Below are 20,020 nucleotides of genomic sequence, written 5' to 3' on the forward strand. Positions count from 1 at the left end.
AATGCTATCGAGGCTCTCTGGAGACACAAGGCTTAATTGCATGCCGATTTGCATAATTGTGCATATTAATGCAGCTTCCTTATGAATATTCATGCCTTCTTTGATTTTTTATTTTTGCCTAATTAAAAAAAATGTGTGCGTGAGAAAGCTAGAGAGAGGAAGGGGTACGTATGGGGCGGGGAGGGAGGGGTCCAAGGGGTTTGGGGATCTAGGCGAGATCAGCCGCCCGGCTGACGAGCGCGGGAATGAGTGATGAGACTAACAGAGCGGCGCAAGCACCTACACATGCTGCGACAGCCGTGATCTATGGCGCCCATGCAGGTGGCACGGAGAGACGGGCGAGCGAGGGAGAGGGAGACCTCGGAGGATCAGCCTCAGCGGAAAGGCCAAAACACTCATAAAAGCTCCGCCATCAAACACGGAGCAGCGGACGAGTGGCAGAGAAATATGTCTGAGCAACAGAGGGACTCATATTGGCATTTTTTCCACCTTTGTTCTAAAACTAGAAATGTATGGTCAACCACAATACATCCCGCTGGGGAAGTCGGTTTCCCACTCCAAAAAAGCACAGTGGAAACTACGAAAACCATGCAGAGCATTGAACACATCGGTTGTAACGAGCGGCCAACAAGAGTAGGAAGGACTCCTGACAGATAACGGCAGCATCAGATCCATCGCTACAATGACATGATGATCTGCCGGGCCGATGCGCGGGCAGCATATGGTTTGCATCATCCATTTGGTGTTAATTCTACAAGTTTGGAAACCACGCTGGGACTAAAAATAGTCCCTGCTTTCGCCAACAGAAAAGCGATTTGAATCATGCCAAGCGGAGTAGGTACCACACATTGGTTGAATCAATTCACAACCAAGATTGGCACCCGCAAGTGGGCCATGGCTTCCCATCGCTGGTTAGCATTTGCTCTACTTGACTGTTATTATGCAATGAGATGGAGTTGCGCGTGCCTATGAATGGACGAGACATGAAAACCAAACCGGAAGAGTAGAACTAAACCGTTTTTCAAAAGCCGTTGCACTCTGTGCGTGTGGACTCCCACAACGGTGAACAAGTTGAGGGAAGAAGCAGTGAATGAGTGAATGTTGACATAAACAAAACACACATGCAAATGACCACTTATTAAAAAGCTATTGCGTCAATTTTTCCTCATCCAACGATAAGTCGAGATCGTAATTATGACTATAAAATTGCACCGTAGCCGTACTTCAACGAGCTTTGGCAGTTTGTACTCAAAACAAGAACAGTAAGAAACAATGCAGTCATAGCATTTGCGATCCATCAATCAATGAACCGCATCGCGTCACTATTAGCGATTAGCTTAGCCATAGCTCAGCTGGCCTGCCCAGCTCATGTTTATGTGAATAGGTATAACCTATAATTTTCTTGCGCGGCCTGGAGGATTGGTTCAAATGAACCGCTCTGGGAAAACTAACAAAGTGTTGACAAATGGCTCACTGATTACGTCTGAAGACGCCCGCACTGGTGCCATATTACCTTCTACGTCACACAGCAGAGGCTGGGCCTCTTAAAGTGACAGTAACCTGACAGACAGCGTATTTGAGGCAGCCTTCAACATCAAATTACTCATGTTGGACCGATGCAAGTATTTCACCCCCCCAAAATATCAGTATGATAATTATCGGTTTTATAGTCATCGTGCATCCCTGATTGCAATGCCCCGCCAATGGTCAAGGATAAACACAGCCTCTGATGCACTTTCAATCAATTTATTGAACAAAAAGTTTGAAAACCAACATATAAGAAGCACATTGCTACACAAGCTGCCGATGGCCACAACTTACGACAAGTAACTTAATTTGCAGACAGGCTAAAGGGTTAGCCAGTTAACAGCCAGCCAGCTCTACATTCTTAGGCGCTGACACCCACGTCACTCACCAGCCTAGGCCATGATTTTTAAAGCCATGCTTAAAGTCACATAATTTGTCGCTGTCCTGTAAAAAACACTAATGTCCATTTTTTAAAAATTGTTTTTATTTTTTGTATTTACGTTTCTGCGTTTACAGACATCTCGTTAACATGAAAATTATATATTGAAAAAAAAACAAAAAAACTGAAAATGTGTTTTTCACAGGACGGCGACAAAACAGCAGATGGTAACCCCAAGCAAAAATATACCTGCACCGCAAATTCACGTTATATTGCTTAATGAGGCAAAATTGATTACATAATCGATGAGATAGTCGGCAGAACACTAAAAATTGACTTGCTTCATTGTCATTGTTAGACATTACATTATACAGTACTATATAGACTAGTAGGCTGAAGATTGTTGCATCTTGATAAACAATCCATGAATCCAGCCATCCTGCAAAGAGACGCTCTGCCGGGCTCACAAGTACGAGCCCATGTCTTTTGTCATGCGTTTTGCATTCACCAACGCGCCACCTAGGACGCCTCCGCTCGCTTGGCAAGCAGGGGGTCTGAAGTCGAAAGTGGAGTGGAAGCATGGCTGTGCCGTCTGACAACATTGTTTCACACGTACTGGGCTAATTAACTCTGAGGCAATTAAAAACAAGGTGGAGAACCGCTGAGGTGCCAATGACACTTTGCCTGCCAAGGAGAGCAAGAAAACTCTGGCAGAGAAGAGATCTTTTTATTGTTGTTGACCTTTTGTCATGTAGGCAAACACGCCATGCCCAAAATGTGTGCAGTACGGGTGCACGCGTGCAAGCATTTTTGTGACAAAAGGACTACACCATCAGCCTAGAAAAAAAAAAAAAAAAAAACTATTACGAACATTGTGTCAATCACTAAGCTGAGCAGTAACAAATTGACTCACAAAATACAAAAAAAATGAGTAGCACATTTAAAATAAATGCTGGAGTCCTTTGGTAGTAATTAGGTCAAATTATAAAAGTGCATCCAGTAGCCATGAAGTTTTGAAATGCTAAAATTGTGTGAGCGCTGTAACCGTTGATTATGTCGAATTACGTTACCAAGTACTGAAAATGACCCATGTCTGGTAGCATAACTAAAGATGAAGGAGTCGGGCTAATTGTTACCTCCGCCAAGCATTCATCTCACAAAGGGTTGTGTTGACAGTTGTTTGTTGACTAGCCCAAATGGGCCAAGGAGGAACCCATTAAGTTTTCATGCGGCTCATCTTCTATCACTTTTTGAGGTTACAGCCGATGCTTGAGGGTCGTGATTCCTAAGGCGCACACTCGCATCAAAAAAATGCTTGTGAAAGAACGAGTCTGCTACTTTTCGACCCAATCGTGGCATCCGCCTGCTTCCAATTAACCGGTTGCCAACGGGTGTTTTATCAGACTTTTTAACACAACTGTATCAATTTCTTAATCCATTTAAAATAGCTCAAGACATTGCAAGTTACAGTGGAGAGCAGAGTTCAAACAACGCTCAACAAGCTAGCGAGCATCACCATGGATTCACATGTTGCTGTGAGCAAAAAACTTAACCGAGTGACGACTACAACCACTAAAAGATCAAAACATGCAGTGCTGCAGGTGTGCCGTGCTACAACTGAAACAACAACAACAACAACACGGATCGCATGGGAGCCATTGCAAGACCACATTATGTAAATTGACAAAGTTGTTTGTTGTGATCCAGGGGAAGTGAGACGGTCACAACCCGAGTGTGTGCGTGTGCGTGAGTGCAGGGGGTTGGAGACATTGCCAGCAGCTGCAGAGGTGACGGAGAGGACGCCTGCAGGCGTGCTTGCTTGGCCCGCTTGGCCCACTCCCACCACCACACGCGTCACACGACCGCCACTCCTCAAACATCCCAAATCTTCTTTGCCAGGGCTCTCCCCTCCACACCACTTGAATCACCCTTACACACGCGAGGAAGAGAGAAAGACGCCTAATGCAATTAGTGGCCCTTGGAGCACTTTTATGCTAATGAATAGAAGTGGACTGTTGGGCCACTGGGCTGCTCGCTGGCGTTCCCGCGCTGCTGGGTCACCGAATAAACAAGCCGCTTAAGTGACGTCACACGTGAACATTGTTCCGTAATGGCGACAACCTCACGGGCTCCTGCTACGGAAAGCTGCAATAATGACATTGTATTTTTTTTTTTGCTTTTCTCATCCAAAGTAGACAAATTCTGTTTGTTTCAATTCGAGGTGAAACGAGTCCTTGAGTCACTCGATTAAAAAGTGTTGGAGAATTTTTTTTCTTCCTCAGGTTATCATTTATTTGCTTTTCACTAGGAGTGCATAATATTGAAAAACATGCAATTTGGTAGTTGAATATAGTGATATTGATAAAAAGAATGACATTCTTTTCAAGCAGCAAAATAAGCGAGCCCAAATGTATTCTTAGGTCGTTAATTAAAATGACCTGAGATCATTTTCAACTATTGGATGACTATGCAAATTTTAGTTTGAGCGTGGCTGGTCAAACTCAGATAAAGTCATCGATGGAATAGCCTTGGACAGCTTTTATTTTGAAGTTGGTCTTGATTGGTTGGTCATAATCATTGATGCGGGTGAATAGACTCATCTCCGCTACTGCGTCAGCGGCTAGCAGGGGTCTACTTTACAAAAGCGGAATCGACACACAACATACAAGCCCCACCAGGCTATAATGAGTTTTCGCCTGCATGTACGGAATGATTTTGTACTGTGAATGCACATCAAGATACATAAACAGATTGTTAAAACAGTGCCTTTTAACGCGACAACTTACTCATTAAAACAGAACAGACCCAAGAGAAAAAAAAATATATTTTGCATATTTTCTGAACTACAGAGCGCCCCTACCTGTGAAAGAAAAATCCACAGAAAAGCCGCAATGTTGTATTAGCCGCATTGTTCAAAATCGAGGAAAAAAGTAGCGGCCAAAATGTTAATATATGAGGTAGTAAAATAAAATAATTGGAACGCAACAGTATTAATATCTGACGTCGACGACAGAATATTGCAATTTTGTACCATTTCTAATATGTTTTCTACAGGATGTAGCGTCTTATCTGGACGGACTCACAATACATCCTGGTGAGGAATTTGCATGGATAAGCATTTTAACACCATTGTGCTCCAGATCTCCAAAGGTGACAGCTTGCAGTGTGTCGCATTAAAATGGGTGTCATTGACCGAGGGCCACACTTTGGGACACAAGAACGAAGGGGGCGGGGTGAAGGAATTAACTCCTCACTGCTTAGTAATTGCCCGCTGTAATAGAAACAAACAAAATCCGGCCTTCCACGGGCCGATCCCTCTATTCAACAAGCTCCCTCTTCCACTTGGCCCACTCACTGCATGCTGGGCCAGTTTAAGAGCCGGCGAGCCGGGGGGAAGGCACATTGTCTCTGACTCGCGCCATTTCCTGCAGATCAGTGGGGGTAAGAGGCCTGCGCCGGGTTGGGGGAGGAGTGTTTTACACTTCAGGGTGGCGGTGCGGGTGGGGGGAGTTGTTTCAAGTCTATAAGCCCCCTACTTTTTTTTTTTTTTTGGCCTTTGTTCCTTCGTGGCCAAGTTCTCACTCTAGGGAACACTCGGGAGTGTGACTGGATTTCACATGGCAGGTTGGCAGGGTGACAAAGGAACCCAAGTAACGTAACATGACTAAGTAATAACTTTCAGCAAGACAGCGAGAAAGAAAAGCTCGCTGGAAGTCCTCGAGCACTTGCAGGGGTTAACTGGCAGCTCATTTGCACTTTAAAAATAGGAAATAATGCAGACCATCCAAAATGATGGCACAGATGTCTGCGCATAACTCATATTTACATACGTAACACTTTCCTGGGTAAAAATGCAAATACAAAGTGCTTTCTCACGTTGAGTACATTTGAAGGTCAGCGAGGTGTCATGTTTCACAGAGACAATCCGCACATCACGACATCCCAAATATTTTCAGATCAAGAACCAAATGAGACACCTCTCCGGGACCCAAAATGACTCAAATACATTTCCTTAAAAATCGATTTATACTGGACAGAAACATAAGAACATGCATCAAAAAATAAGAAATAAAAAAATGGCAATATTGTGTGCATGCTTAATTGTGATTATTAACAAAACAATTTACTCAAACAGTGACAGCCTTTCTTCAATCGAATATGATCAGAACAAAACCTTTATAACAAGGGACTGGAACAAAGAACCTGTCTAGTGAGGGTGTGCCAGACCACATATTGCTGTATTTTTTGGGGGGGTGATAAAAAGTTCAAATATCCCGAAATAAGACACTTTGGGACGTGATGACATATTCCATAACATCATACGTCATCGCGTCCCCTCGGAGATACGTGCGGTTTTCTCTTCTGCATAGCAACAATGTCGGAGCGCAAAAGCTGCACTGCAACGTTGACTTCGTCCAAAGACATGATGCCAAGTCAGACTGCACAAAAGGAGGATTGAAACAATTTAAAAACCGACCCAAAATACATAATCCCCCAGAGAGAAAAGATTTTTTTCAACAAAATATTGGCCCGTGATGTGCAAAACATGCTACAACAATTTGGCAGCCATTTTATCTTTGGTGGAGTAGTTTTGCCTCTCCAACCGATGTGGTAGAGCCGAACTTCCGAACCCTATATCTAATGGATGTTACGGCGTGTAGTACCTCCGCTGGGAGGTGTGGCCTCCAACATTAAACGTATATTAATGCATGCATATAGCGTATTGAATGCATATAATAATACAAATGAGATTTTTTTTCTCCCCAAAATATTGTCCTGAATTTTGATTGTGACTTTGAAGAACTGCACAATAAATGCTCTCAAAATTACATTTGAGTAGAGCTCGACTTTGTATTTTATTTCTTCTCTTTTTTTGTCAGACATTTGTATAGCTCTTATTTAGATTGTGTGCATTTATGCAAAAAAGGTGCGGGCTAATTTGCTACCATTTACATTGATCATTTTATATAGCAGTAGCATTTCTCATTTGACACAGGTCTGTTTAATGTCACTTCAAAATAAAGTGAGAAAAAGTTATTTAAATGATCACTGAAAGCAATAGTGCCATCTAGAGGAGTCACAAATATACAAATGGTTCATAAAGCAAATTTGAAGCTTCATTTTCCCCATCACTCTTGTGTTGAATATACATATATATATATTTTTTTATATATAAAATAATATATATTGTGGTATATCGTTAATGTGATATAAAATGGCCTAAGTCGTGATGGATTTGATTTGTCACATCGCCCAGCACAATCTGATCCAGTGGACCTATACTATACTGCAAGCATAACATATGTTGTTTATCGATACAATCCGCTTTCAATAAGTTCATAACTTAAATAACTGAAAAAAAACTGAAGCAATGCCATTTTGGCTCATGTTGAGCTCTCCAGTCCAGTTATATCGAAAAGATTGAAAGCACAAACTGTCAAGTCTACAAATCCCATCCCAAAAGGTTAACAATGGTGTAAAAGTGCCATGAGATCAAGTGTGTGAGTTTAGCATTGAGCTTTGAAACTTACCTGCGCCGCTGAACTGGCTGCTGGCGAGGGTCATTGTTCTGTTCTTGCCGTTTGCTACGGGAGGCGCGAACATCTGCGGGACGACAAAAGGGGAAAAAAAAAAAAAAAACAGTGTTACTGACTAAAGCAAAGGAGGGCACACTTCACACATCCCATTTCCGCAAATAATTGACATTGTCAGTCACTCTGCGAAATTCGTTACGCTTCAAGACATGCCAGATATGACGAAGGTTTAAAAAAATAAAAACTGCTGCTAGCATGCAGCAAAAACTTTTGAATTTGTATTTTATGGAGGAATTTACAACCACGGTAAGAGAGGCCTCCGTTTGGCTTGACAGTGTGGTTGAATTACCAACTATTTGTGAGAATCTTGCCCCCCCCCTCCTTCCACCATCCTCAAAGTAGGACGTGTAAATCAGAGCGCAAGCTGGCGCAACAACATAACAGGTCTACGCAAACCATTTTGATCCCATTAGATCTTGTAACAGCCGCCTCAGACACGATGAACATGCGCTTTCTTCCGAGTCCAAACCTTGGGAGGATGTCAGGCGCAAGGAACAAACGAGGAGGAAACTTGTTTGTACAACCCTCGACAGTTTCTCACCCAATTATCAGTGTCATATTTAGTTAGACGGAACATCTGCTGTTACAAATTGGCAGGCGATCAATCTGGACATTTTGATGGTGAATTCCACCGTTTAATGAGACACTCCCTTCGGGGAGTGTGGCTTCCTTCTCTTAGAAGTGGACTGTAGCGCTCAATCATGTGAAATACTGTAGCTGCACACAAAAGGCATTCCCCAGAGCCACAAAAATGACATCATGCCACGATTAAAACGGCAATCAACTGGAGCTTAAAAATGATATTCATTAGTGGCCACAATTACAGTAATGGCTTTTGTCTGAATAAAAAGTTTACTTAGTGCTCGTCATTCATTCAGCCTGCCAACTCGAGATTTTTTTTTTTTTTTAAAAATCACAGACTGAACCTCAAACAAAACCCCAAACAAATAAGTACCACTTTGTAGATTAAGTCTCAGAACCCAAAGAGAAGCATACGACAAAAAAAAAAAAAAAAAAAATCATTACGCACGAATGATTTCCCTGTCGACAAACGGCAACGTCACTCCCCGCAATTATGCAGATGTGTGCATTTCGCCGACCAATTTAAGATATTATCAAGCAGGAAGGAACGCCTCATTCTAGCACCGACATCTCCCACCTGTGTGGCCCCCTCTTCCCGGTGGCACCCATGCTGACTGCACTCTCGCTCTCTTACCGCGCTGAAATCCAGGAGGTCGCTGAGTTCCTTGTCAGTTCCCACTGCAGCCATTCTTTGCTGCTGCTCGGTCATAACCTTCCGTCTCTAACAAACCCTACGAGAGAGATTTGCAGATACAGGACTTTAATGAATGATAAGAAGGGCACTCGCAAGCACAAGGACAAGGGTGACAGCCCAGCATGGCGGAGCTGGGTAAAAATAATGACAAAAATAAATAAATAAAAAGGAAGTCAATGCACGATGAATTAAGTGATTTGCCCATCGTATAAAAGTGATCACATGCGACTTCTGCGACACCCATGACATCAGTAGATGTTAGTACCGTTTTCGTTTAGGGAAAACAGCAGCTTTATAAGCCAACACATGGCATTCGTAAATCAAAATTCGATTCAATTAACTGTGAAAGGTTTGAGGTTACATATACACTTCAGAAAAATTGGAGTGCGCGTAACATGGGTCCATTTTTACGGAGAAATACAAATTAATTGTGACAAATCATTTGTAAAGATCCATTTGGCCTAGTGTCACGCAAAAATAATGACAGCAGCTTGGAGAACTTGCAAAGCAAACCATTTTTTTTTTAGGGAAAACAATTGAGAACTTGAGCGCAAATTCTTTTACTTTGGCTTTTCGTGCTTTTTTTCTATGAAATCACAGACGGATACCCTCCATGGCAAAGAGAAAAAAACTATAAAGTCAATTATTCAAGAAGAATATAAAAAATTAAAAAAACAAGGAACTCATTTGGACAAGGGCGTAGCCTAGCAAGAAAAGTGGTACTGTATTTGCATATCTGTCCTGGCTGCTCAGTACAATATGGCTCAAGCAACAACAATAAATTGATAATATCAAGACACGTCGTCAACATAACTTGATGCGACGTCACAATGACCACTGACGCATCCAACCACCGCCAAAGGAATCCGTCCAGTATGCTCGGTGCAATACGACTAACTCAACAAGTCCACAATCGTAAAAGAACACAACACCACGTCCCCCTCACAACTCACTTTTAAGTTTTTGTTTTTACTACCGATTGTATGACAATTACTAAAAAAAAAAATTTAAAAAATGCCTGTTCTGTTTAAGGTTTTATGGTGTCGACAATTTAACCCAAAACCAGATCTTAACTTGTGTTTTCTATAAGGCCAGGGACACATGACCGCATTTCTACCACTCTACCATATATTTTCACCTTTACAACCGGGAAAGTGGATGTGTCATTTTTATTTTATTTTTTTTAAACCAATTCTATCTCTTAGCCAATGAAATGCATCGGAATATACACATGACGGAGTTGTGAGTCCTGGTAGGATAATCTGGAATTTTTTCGAGCAGTCATGGCAGACGCAGACGATCTAGAATAAGAGACGGTAGTCATACGCACTTGTGAACTTTGAACCAGTGAAACCAGTCGATTGCGATATATGGCTAAGACATATGTTTGGAGACTATGACAATGTTTACAATAGTAGGTTTATAATAATAGGCCACATATTCCATAAATGCATTATTAATCACAATGCCATGTTTCGACGAGTGGGCCTGCATAGAAACATATTCTTGTAAACAAAATTTGGGGCTTGACTTCCCCAATAAACAAATCTGACTGAGTGTGTATGGCTTTATCAATATGGTCTTGCCTGGTGAGTGTCGTTACAAATCAAGTTGGCAGTTTTTTTTGTTTTGATATTTTGCTCAGAATAAAGGTTTGTGTTTATTTTTGATTAAAAAGTGATTTAAAAGCACCGGTGGCTCCGTCTTACCTTGACCACTTGTGAGGGTATTACAAAACGTTCTAAACAGCGGTGGTGGGTTATATTGAATTAGCTAACAATGCGCACATTACCTTAACTCGACATGTGGTTGCACTTTTGTTAGTGCGGCTTTGTATATGTTCTCTTTTTAAATGTGTAACGATCCCAAACTCCTGACATTCACTGACTTTTAACTAACTTATAACATGAAGTGGCACTAGTGTCCACAGTAGCGCTACTCTGTGTGGGGGAAAAAAATACAATGAAAATACGAGATGGAGATTTTTCTTTACTTTTTAAATTGAATTATTTTAGTTATTTGATTCATCATTGCAGCACTAAAGTGTCATGCAAATGTGAAAATGTGAAGTGCCGCCATAAAAATGACTAATACTATGCTGCCTTGGGTCAAAAAACAGTTTTTTTCTTTTTTTCCTAAATCTAACTCTGGTGAAGACCACAGCCATACGTCCATCACAGGCACATGAAAGGCAACGCATACATTCACAATTACAGACATAATTGGGACCATTGTTAGCCCAAGGAAATAAGGGTGAAAGGCAGAGCTAACGACAATATGCAAACACGTCATGACTAAATTAGCATATGTCAACGCAGGAGAGAAGCTTGTCAAACGACACAGTGAGCAGCGATGCCAGATTTTTCTGACGTTTTGCATTCTGACACGAGCCCAAGGCCGCGATTCAGTGCCGGCCTGTAATTGAGTGACGCTCGCAGGAAACGGCAAGGTAGCGCGGACGGAAGAGGGAGTGGGGCGGGGGGGGGGTCATATGGAGGCTCTCGGACACCAACAGGTGGTGCTTTTACAGCCTCTTTTGTAATAAGGTAATCACATGAACTAAAGCGTATTAAAATAAAAGACAACAACAACAACAAAGATGGGAGCATAAATGATGGCGAAGCATGTTGGAATCCATATTGGGGAAGCATCTGATGGGATCAATACACAATTACAATTAAAGCACAAACAAAAGCGTTATGTTGTATATCATAGCCCACCATCAAACGTGGAAACACACAAGTGGCGCAAACTCAGGCAGGCGAAACTAATTTAACCTTGAGACATGCAAAGGAAGTGACCACACACACACACATGCACTGATCCGAATGTCTGTACGCCAGGAGCATGCCTCTGGGTGCCTGTCCCAACTTTTTGGTCTTCTCAAATGTTACCCAAGTACTGCACGACATTGACTCAGGCACATGGAACAGAGGGGAGAGGGGGCTTTAACAAAATGGCATCTTGGCCTACTCGTGGATCAATATTTGAAGCACGCAGATTAGGGGTGGGGGGTCTGTGTCAGACCCCCACACAAGGCAACGAAGCCGTCAACACAAAGCTATGGTACGTGTGGGCCCCAAAAACTAAAATGAACACAAACTCAGAGAAACCCGGAAAGCAGATAATACCTAAAAGTTGGTTAAATCATTCCCTGAAGATAATTGAATGTGGTGTATCATAACTTGTTGATGCAAAAACCAAAGTGTTCTCACCAGTGGGAAGTTTATGCCAGAAATTTTCCTTTAAATAAGATTTCTTTCGTTCCTTCCCAGCCAGAACCCAGAGGACAGGATGAAGGCCACATCCAAAACGAATCCAATCAACAGTCTTATTATTCTTTTTTTTTTTTAGAGAGGGGGGTACCCCCAAATAAATAGAAGATGGAGGCCGCCTTTGGAGAATGGCGACCAAACTTTACACTTCCTTCGCTCATATTGGGGTTCAAGTCGCCTTCTGTGGAAGGAGGGGGCTGTTGGGAGACGGTGGGGGTGGGAGCGAGAGGAATTTCCTGCCAAATGTGCAATAAAATTAAAAGTCTCGCTGGTGGCCACTCGCTCCCATACAGGAATGTTTAAAGGCGACCAAAAGAGAGCTTATGGAAAGTTTGTCTTGAAAACAGAGGGGGAAACCTATAGCAGGCCCCAAAACGGAAAGTTGAGCTAAATAGCCTCTCTAAGCTTCTACATTGTGTTTTCTGAAATGCTACCTAGCATCGACGCACGGCCAAACAAGCAGCAAAACGAGGACATTTACACGTCTTTTGGAATCATATTAGCGGTCGAGGCAGGGGAGTAGCGCGAAGCTAGCTCGTCAAAGCAGACGGAAAATGTAACCAACCTTCGCTTTAAAATCGTGTTCCCGAAAAACTTCTCGGAAAAAACACAAGGCGACCTGCGCGGATGTCAATGGGCAAAAAGCCGTCGAATTCGTGTAACTTTTAGGGGTGAAGGGTGACGGGGAAGAAGGTGTTTGGTTGTTGTTGTTTTTTTTACCTCTCCTGTGGGGGTGTCGGCTATCCAAGAGCGGCGAAGAAAAAGCGGACAGCGGCGATGGGGAAAAACATAAAAGTTGAGGAGAATTTCGAGCTCAACGCACCAGACGCATTGGAGCGCCGTGGAACGTCTTTTCCCCCCTCTTTGTCCCGGAAAGCTCGCTCTTCAAGTATCCGCCTCCACGTGTTTGCTCCAGTGTTTCGAGTCAATGTGCAAACAAATCTATTCTACTCGCTCAATCTGGCGTCTTCCTCCTTTTTTCCGTTACAACTGAGGAGATGATTTCATTCTTCTCGTAGACATCTTCACCTCCTCCGTCCACATTGTCAGACGCAACAACGTATCCCTCCGCACGCGGAGTGAGGCCCTCAACGCCAGCGGTGTCCGATTTCAAACGCTTTCCGGAGACGGGCACAATTCGCCCGTGATGAGTTACGACTGTAGATGTTTTCGGTACCTAAAAGCGACGACGGTTTATAAGTGAATCTCTATATCCTGCCTACACTGGCTGCGAGCATGAAAATGCGAGAGTACTACGCGCACTAGCTTGCGCAGCGGAAGGCTATCGCAAGAAAGTTACCAGCGATTACACAGCAGCAGCTTCGACGAGATGGCACGATAAATGCTAAGGCTCTCCGCCAATGGGACGGCGCGTATGTTTGATTGACAATAGGCTCAGCCACTCGACGGTAGAAAACACGGTGTAGCGCCCGCCTTCTTCTTGACGCTCACTTTCCCTGCGTGTGCGTGTGCTCAGGGAGGCTGGCCGAAGGGGGCTCCAACATGCCCGCTGACATCATTTTAATTATTAGTTTTATGTGCTTACTTGCCTCGTAAACAATCCAAACACAAATTGCCTTGTAATAACGTTATATTTTGTTACTGTTTTTAATTAGTGATTCAACATTTTTCATATATTTTAACTACTATTATATGAAATGAGTCCACAATTACTAACGGAAAATATTTTAACCCCAGAATTGTTGAAGAGAGAGGAAAAAAAAGAAAGAGGATAAAGCTCCAATAAGCATTTCAATGAAAAATGTCCCCCACCCCCACCAAAAAAGAACAATAAACATTGGGGAAAATTAATATTATTTACTTTTTTTTTTACACTTTTTTTAATCAACGCAAGTATGTTTTTTAGATGGATTTTTTGTGCTGTTTCAGAATCTGCCTTTGTTTTTTTCTATATGTTTTCATAACGATAATATAATAATAATATAATAAGCGTCAAAAATATGTCCAAGGACCGATACAGCGATCTCTGCTGAACATTCGCTGTGGAGCAGTGTGACGAGATGAAATGTGATTTGCAACGGCAGTGGCTGTTTTCCTGTCCGAAAACCATAAAACCAACGCGTCCCTGCTTACTGGCTGCTTCCTTGCTGAGCCGCCAAGAGGATCCCAGGCAAAGATTTTGGAACATTTAACAATCCAACAACAATCAACGCAGAGGCAATGTCCCCCCCCACCCCCACCCCACAAAAAAAATACCTTTTTGAAATTCGGCCTCTACTCCATTGACAACAACCAAAAAGATTTACCTGCACGTGGAGACACACGTGCCATTCCCTCTGCATAAAAAGACACAATAACCCATTTTTATTGAAAGTTATTGGTGTTAGACAGCTGTTGCTTGCTGCCTGAGGGCGAAAAAAAAAGCTTGAGGAGGGGAGTTCAGACAAGCGCCTCTTTTGTTTTCTCGTCGACAAACACAACAGTGTGGTCGCATAAAGAGTGTTTATATTTTTCAGACCACCTCTGAAGGCTTGGCGTAAGAATGTAACAGTGGGTACATGACCCAACGAAGACGCAAATTATACAAAAATATTGTATACAGCCAAAATATCCGTTTTGTAATAAATAATCAGATATTCATTTTTAGAACAAAATACTACAAAAAAAAACGTCTGTTTTCCATTTATTGTAGAAAATCCTACGATATTTCAGTTAATACCCCCAAATTACCAGAGTAATCAATGAACTAATTGATAGGATATTGAATTCTAAAAAGATTCATTAGCAGGAGCCCGATCACATTTCAAGCAACGTTTGCACTTAAACGTCCGTCAACAGTTCTGTTGTCTGTCTCTCGTCACTGCGTCCAAAGCCGAAAACCGAAATGAATCCACACCAGAGATTTTCTTTCAAATCCCCCACTTGTGCAAGTGCTTTGACATTTTACAGTGACCGTGAGGTGGAATTTGAAGCCAGATACAGTTACACACGCACGCACACACTGCAAAAAGAAATGCAAAACTGAAAAAACACGGACTATAAGGATGAGTTTTCCCATGAAGAGCTCACAAAACGGTACTCTTTTTTTCCGCATTTCGTCCCATTCCGAAAGGAAATCGCACAACTCTACTTCCTGCAAAAAGTGACACGTTCTGTAACTTATCCAATTATCCAAGCCCGTTCCAAGTGTGTGACAAAAAAGTCCAGGCCCCATTTAGACCTGAACTCAGATCGCTGAATTCCAAATTGCCAGGGGGGAAACATTACACCAGGTTCCTGCCATCCTGTTCCTCAAGGGCCACTGTCTGACGTGTGTTCCACCTTTTCCACTGCAACACACCTGATTCAAATGATCAGAAAATCAGCAAGGTCCACCGAAACTGAACAACGACCCTGATCATTTGGATCAGATGTGTTGCAAAAGGGAGCGATAGAAAGCAGGCAGGACAGCGGCCCTTGAGGAACAGGATTGAAGACCTTTGGAACCTCCATAACAGATGTGGGGGGGGCATATGGTTTCATTTGGGCATGGCAAAACTGCCTGCAAAAGGGGACAGTTTTTGGATTCAGATTCAGAGTGCCTACAAGCACACCCTAGAACAGGTGTGGGCAAACTACGGCCCGGGGCCACATGCGGCCCGGGAAACATTTTAATCCGGCCCGCCGAACTTGAAAAAAATTAAATGAATACATTTTGTTTATATTTAATTTTCTAAATACTGTGGTGTGTCAAAGACAGATATTTTGTTGTAATGCTTTTGTTCACTTTCATTTCAAATGAAATGTTTTCTTTTTCTCCGAAGAGGTGAGGTGACCAAAACATTCCATCCATCTGCTCCTAGTCCGGCCCCTCTGTCAAATTTTAGAACCCATTGTGGCCCGCCAATCAAAATGTTTGCCCACCCCTGCCCTAGAAGGTAGTGGGGAAGGTGCGGAGGAGGGGCTCATATGCAATCTCGTTCCAATTAAGTGACGATAGAATTGAAATTCCACCAGACATTAAACTTAGAATTCAAGCTCATTTTTATACCTAATGGGCAAGAAGTGAGTGCAAATAATTTTTGATACACCGAAAATTGTTGATTGAGTCACCGAAAAATGTAAGTAATCTTTAACTTTAACTCATTTATTTTTTTTAACTTTGTAATAGTAGCAAACATTCTGCACAAACCGTTCTGATCATTCGATGCATTTTCAAGTACCTGAAAAATGTCTGCTCATTTTCAGTGGAAATCCGATAGACTTTTTTTAAGTACTCTCTACCCCCAAAATATGCACATTTTATATCGATGGCTTACACTTAACAACTACTTAATAAACTCCGATTCAAGTAACCACTTTTGACACGTGTGCTGTGAGAATACAATGATGGATCGGAGCCAACATATGCAAATTGTGCTTAACCGCCTCACGTTGTTGTCTGTTTGCACAGCGAAAAGGGGGGTGGGGGGGGGCGTCGTCAATAGGACATATAGGTAAATAATCCATCGGCTGTCCCACGGGTGAAGGCACAGCACATTAATTAGGCCCGTGGACAGACTTAGGAATGTCATGGGGTTACTGCTCGGAACAAGCGCACATATGGGTCATAAATACCTTCACAAACACGCCGCGCACACACAAAGAAGACGACAGCCGCTTACATGCGTGGGGAAAAAAAAAAAAAAAAGGGGCATCTTCACTTTATCCAACGCTGCTTTTTTGGAAGCTCTTCATCAACAAGATTAGGCATCGGAACAAGACATCTGCTCAGGGGAAGATGGATTTTTTTGTTTTTTTCTGGAGGGGAACCGTTGCCATTCTCACTTTTTCCAGCGGACGTTGCCTGGTTCTTTTGAGTAAGAATAGCGCCCGTAGTCAGTATTAGCAATGAGGCTTGTAAGCCCTCCAAGTAGTTTGTAGTAACAGCTGGGTCTGACATGGAGAGCATGCACAAGGGCAGCCAGGATGAAGAACACGGAGGAAGGGAGGGGGGGGCAAAGAAGAAGAATTACACACACGCAAAGATTCTGCCTATCTTCAATAGACACATGTGGTGAAGACTATGAAAGCAAAGTGACATATGAACACAAGAGAATGAAGGTGATGCTACTTAAATGCAAGCCTGATCAGATGTGGTAATAATCGGAGCTGCGAGCGGCGATGAACAGGCCTTTGTGCTTGATTTTTTTATGGAGAATTCTCAAAATGATCAAACAATCATGCTGGGCACTGCCCACGCGAGATAGGCAGGGGAGGAAAAACATGTTGCAAAAGTCTAGCTTGGAATCCATTGGAGCTCTTTTGGGTCGCCAAATTACGAGGCAAGGCCAGAAAGAAGTGAATTTACATCGCAGTTTGTAAATCAAAACTCATACTTATGTTGTAAGTTTCTAAACATGCCAAGAGCCCCAAAAAGAAAGAAAATTATTCTAACGATCTTAGAGAACTAATAATACCTAGAGAATGCAATTTCGGGATGATTCACTTTCAAAGTGTCACGACTTTAGTCAGGTCTCACAACTAAAGTGGGCCCGAGCAAGAGCCCAGTCAACTCCTCTATAAGCAGATTAAAAAAAAAAAGTTTTTTCCATCTTCTGCGCAGGCTAACCTGCCACATGACAACGTCCAAAAGCTTTGCAGGGTTATTAGACGAGACAAAGCAAAAGGAAAAAGACGAGCACGTCGTTAAATCCCCAAGCCTAATGGCGTGGCGGTGGCCGATTGAACTCTTTGTGATTTCTTGCCGTGCTTTTAGATGCGTAGTTAACAACGGATGCGCCAGGCCAATTAGCATATGTTTGGCAGGTCTGTCATATATTTGTGCATATTGATGAAATATTTATGGATGTCAACACATTTTCAATTAGGGCCACTGAAGAAGTAGCAGCAGTTTGTCGAGGTGGCGTACAAACGACTTCAGCCGCAGCACTCCGTGTTTCTTTTCTCCACATTCCGTGCGGCGTTCGTAACGAAATCCAACAGAACGACAATCGCTTTGAAAGTCAGCATGAAAATGACAATTTTCGACTAATCACAAAATCAAAATCTTTTCGGACAAGATCCTACTAAACAAGCAACATTTTTTCGCAAGTAACCCAGAAAACATTACTTTTTGAAAAAGGAAAATAAAAAACACTTATCGTTTTACAAGAAAAACAATCCTAAATCGAGAGCGTATTATGCAGGCGGCTTGATGAACTCTTTCGGCAGTGGCTCAGTGATGTAAAAAAAAAAAAAATTGAATCACTGATTTATAGCGTATTTCATACACAATGTAACTTAAAATAAAAAAATGCTGTCATTAAATATACATTCCAAAGCAGTTAGAAAGAGTTAAAGCTCACAAGGTCATCAAAGACAATATTCACCCGAGCTCGCAACTCTTCAACCTTTTGCCCTCTGGCAGGCGCGACAGGTCATCGAGACCAAAAAGATGAACAGACTGAAAAAAAAAAAAAGTTTCTTCCCGAGAGCCACCTTCACGCTGAACTCTCGAACGCAACGACCCTTTACCTTTTCGAACTGCAACATAATGCCTTTTATTTATTTCATTTAATGGAATTATTTCATCTTTAACTCATTCACTGCCATTGACGGGTAGAGACGCCAAAAAGTACATTCATTTCTCCTGGGCTGGTTAATTAATTTCATTTTCATGAAATTATTTTTTAGACTGCACTGAAGAGGGGCGCTCTCCAATCTCGTCGGACACTGACTACAATGACAATAAAGAGCATTTTGATTCTGATTCTGGTCTTTTTGTCTGTCGGCTGTTTTCGGCGCGAGCTACCTGCCTTCATGTTGCACACGTTTGAAGCGGCCAAGCCACATCGGCGGCTCTCATCTCACACGAGGATAAACACGGCACGGAGGCAGCGGCCCGCAAAAAGGCGCAGCGAAGGCGAGCCGCTCACCTCGTTCCACTCGGAGCCCCTCGCAGCGTGTAATAGTAGAGGCTTAAAAAAAAAAAAGGCCTCCGGTGGGGGGAAGGGCAAGAGACGCACAGGTTTGTGATCAGACGAGCGGAAAGAAGAAGGAGAAAAACAAAACACACCAAAAAAAGTAGGCCAGGAGTTTGGAGCGTCACTCCACAGTGGACACAATTTTTTTGTCAGTGTGCACTACACGTGTATTTATTTACAGGCCGCAGAGGTGTGATTTATGACCCCCGTCACTGGAAGCTGTCGCCCGGTAGGCGTTGGAGACTGGAGGTAGAGGAGCGGATGGATTGATAGCGTTGGCTGGATGCCCGCGCTCCATGTCTATCTGTGTTGAAGGGGAGGGGACTGATGGTGGGGGGGGGGGGGTCTATCTGTTGTGCTCATGATAAAGCAGGCCTCCCCCACCCCGCCGCAGCACATCTTCACGGCAATAAAACAGCCCAACTCAGAGTGTGTTTCCACCACAACAGACCAGGAAGAACTGGGATGCTTCCACAAGTTTTTTTTTTTTTTTAATTAAAGTCTAGAATGACATCAGTCACTTGGACCTCCAAAATCAATTGAAAATGATGTAATGTGCATGCCAGGCCAGTAGGTGGCGACGTCATTTATTTATTTTTTTTCTCCAAAAAACACTTTTTTTTTTATAATGATAATGCGTACTTCATCGTCTCGTTGCCGCTAAGTGCTATTGCTGTGCCCTTTTTGTAGCAGCGTTAGATTTCAAGCAACCTTGTCATGTCAATTTTCGACTTGATACAATAATTTATTTTGACCAAATTCTACAAATAAACAAGAAACCTACAAAAGTTTTGCACTGTAAAGGGTCCTTGGGTTAAGACGGTTTGTGTGAGAATACAGCTTCAAAAAAGTCTACACACCCCTGTTCAAATGCCATATTTGTGTGATATAAAAAAAACAAGTTTCAAAGCGTCCTCCACATTAATATGACCGATAACCCGTAGTCATTAAAAAAAAAAATCTTTTGGGGGAAGTTAAGACAATGGAGATAATGTGGTTGCATAAGTGTGCACACCCTCATAACTGGGATGGTGGCTGTGTTAGGTTACTCAAGTCAAATTCAA

At 42.6% G+C, this 20,020-nt stretch overlaps 1 protein-coding gene across 7 annotated transcripts in view; it reads right to left on the reverse strand.

Annotated features, from left to right (window-relative positions):
• tcf3b (transcription factor 3b) overlaps positions 1-20,020 on the reverse strand; it is a 38,629-nt gene that overhangs the window by 12,103 nt on the left and 6,506 nt on the right. For 3 of the 7 annotated variants that reach the window (XR_015846299.1, XM_088312963.1, XM_088312959.1), the window contains exons 1-3: positions 12,772-13,369; positions 8,717-8,813; positions 7,438-7,510 (exon numbers count right to left, since the gene is read on the reverse strand). Coding sequence is in view for 6 of the 7 variants with exons in the window: in XM_088312963.1 (XP_088169089.1) it covers positions 7,438-7,510; positions 8,717-8,791 (148 nt within the window). In the remaining variant the exon portion in view is untranslated. Of the gene's footprint in view, positions 1-7,437; positions 7,511-8,716; positions 8,814-12,771; positions 13,371-20,020 lie in introns of those variants that run through there. The other 4 variants (XM_088312962.1, XM_088312961.1, XM_088312960.1 and 1 more) reach the window with 4 other exon arrangements.

Source organism: Idiotropiscis lumnitzeri, chromosome 13 (genome assembly GCF_059441095.1).
Source record: "Idiotropiscis lumnitzeri isolate Australia: NSW breed Sydney's pygmy pipehorse chromosome 13, RoL_Ilum_1.0, whole genome shotgun sequence".
In the NCBI taxonomy this organism is placed as follows: Eukaryota; Metazoa; Chordata; class Actinopteri; order Syngnathiformes; family Syngnathidae; genus Idiotropiscis; species Idiotropiscis lumnitzeri.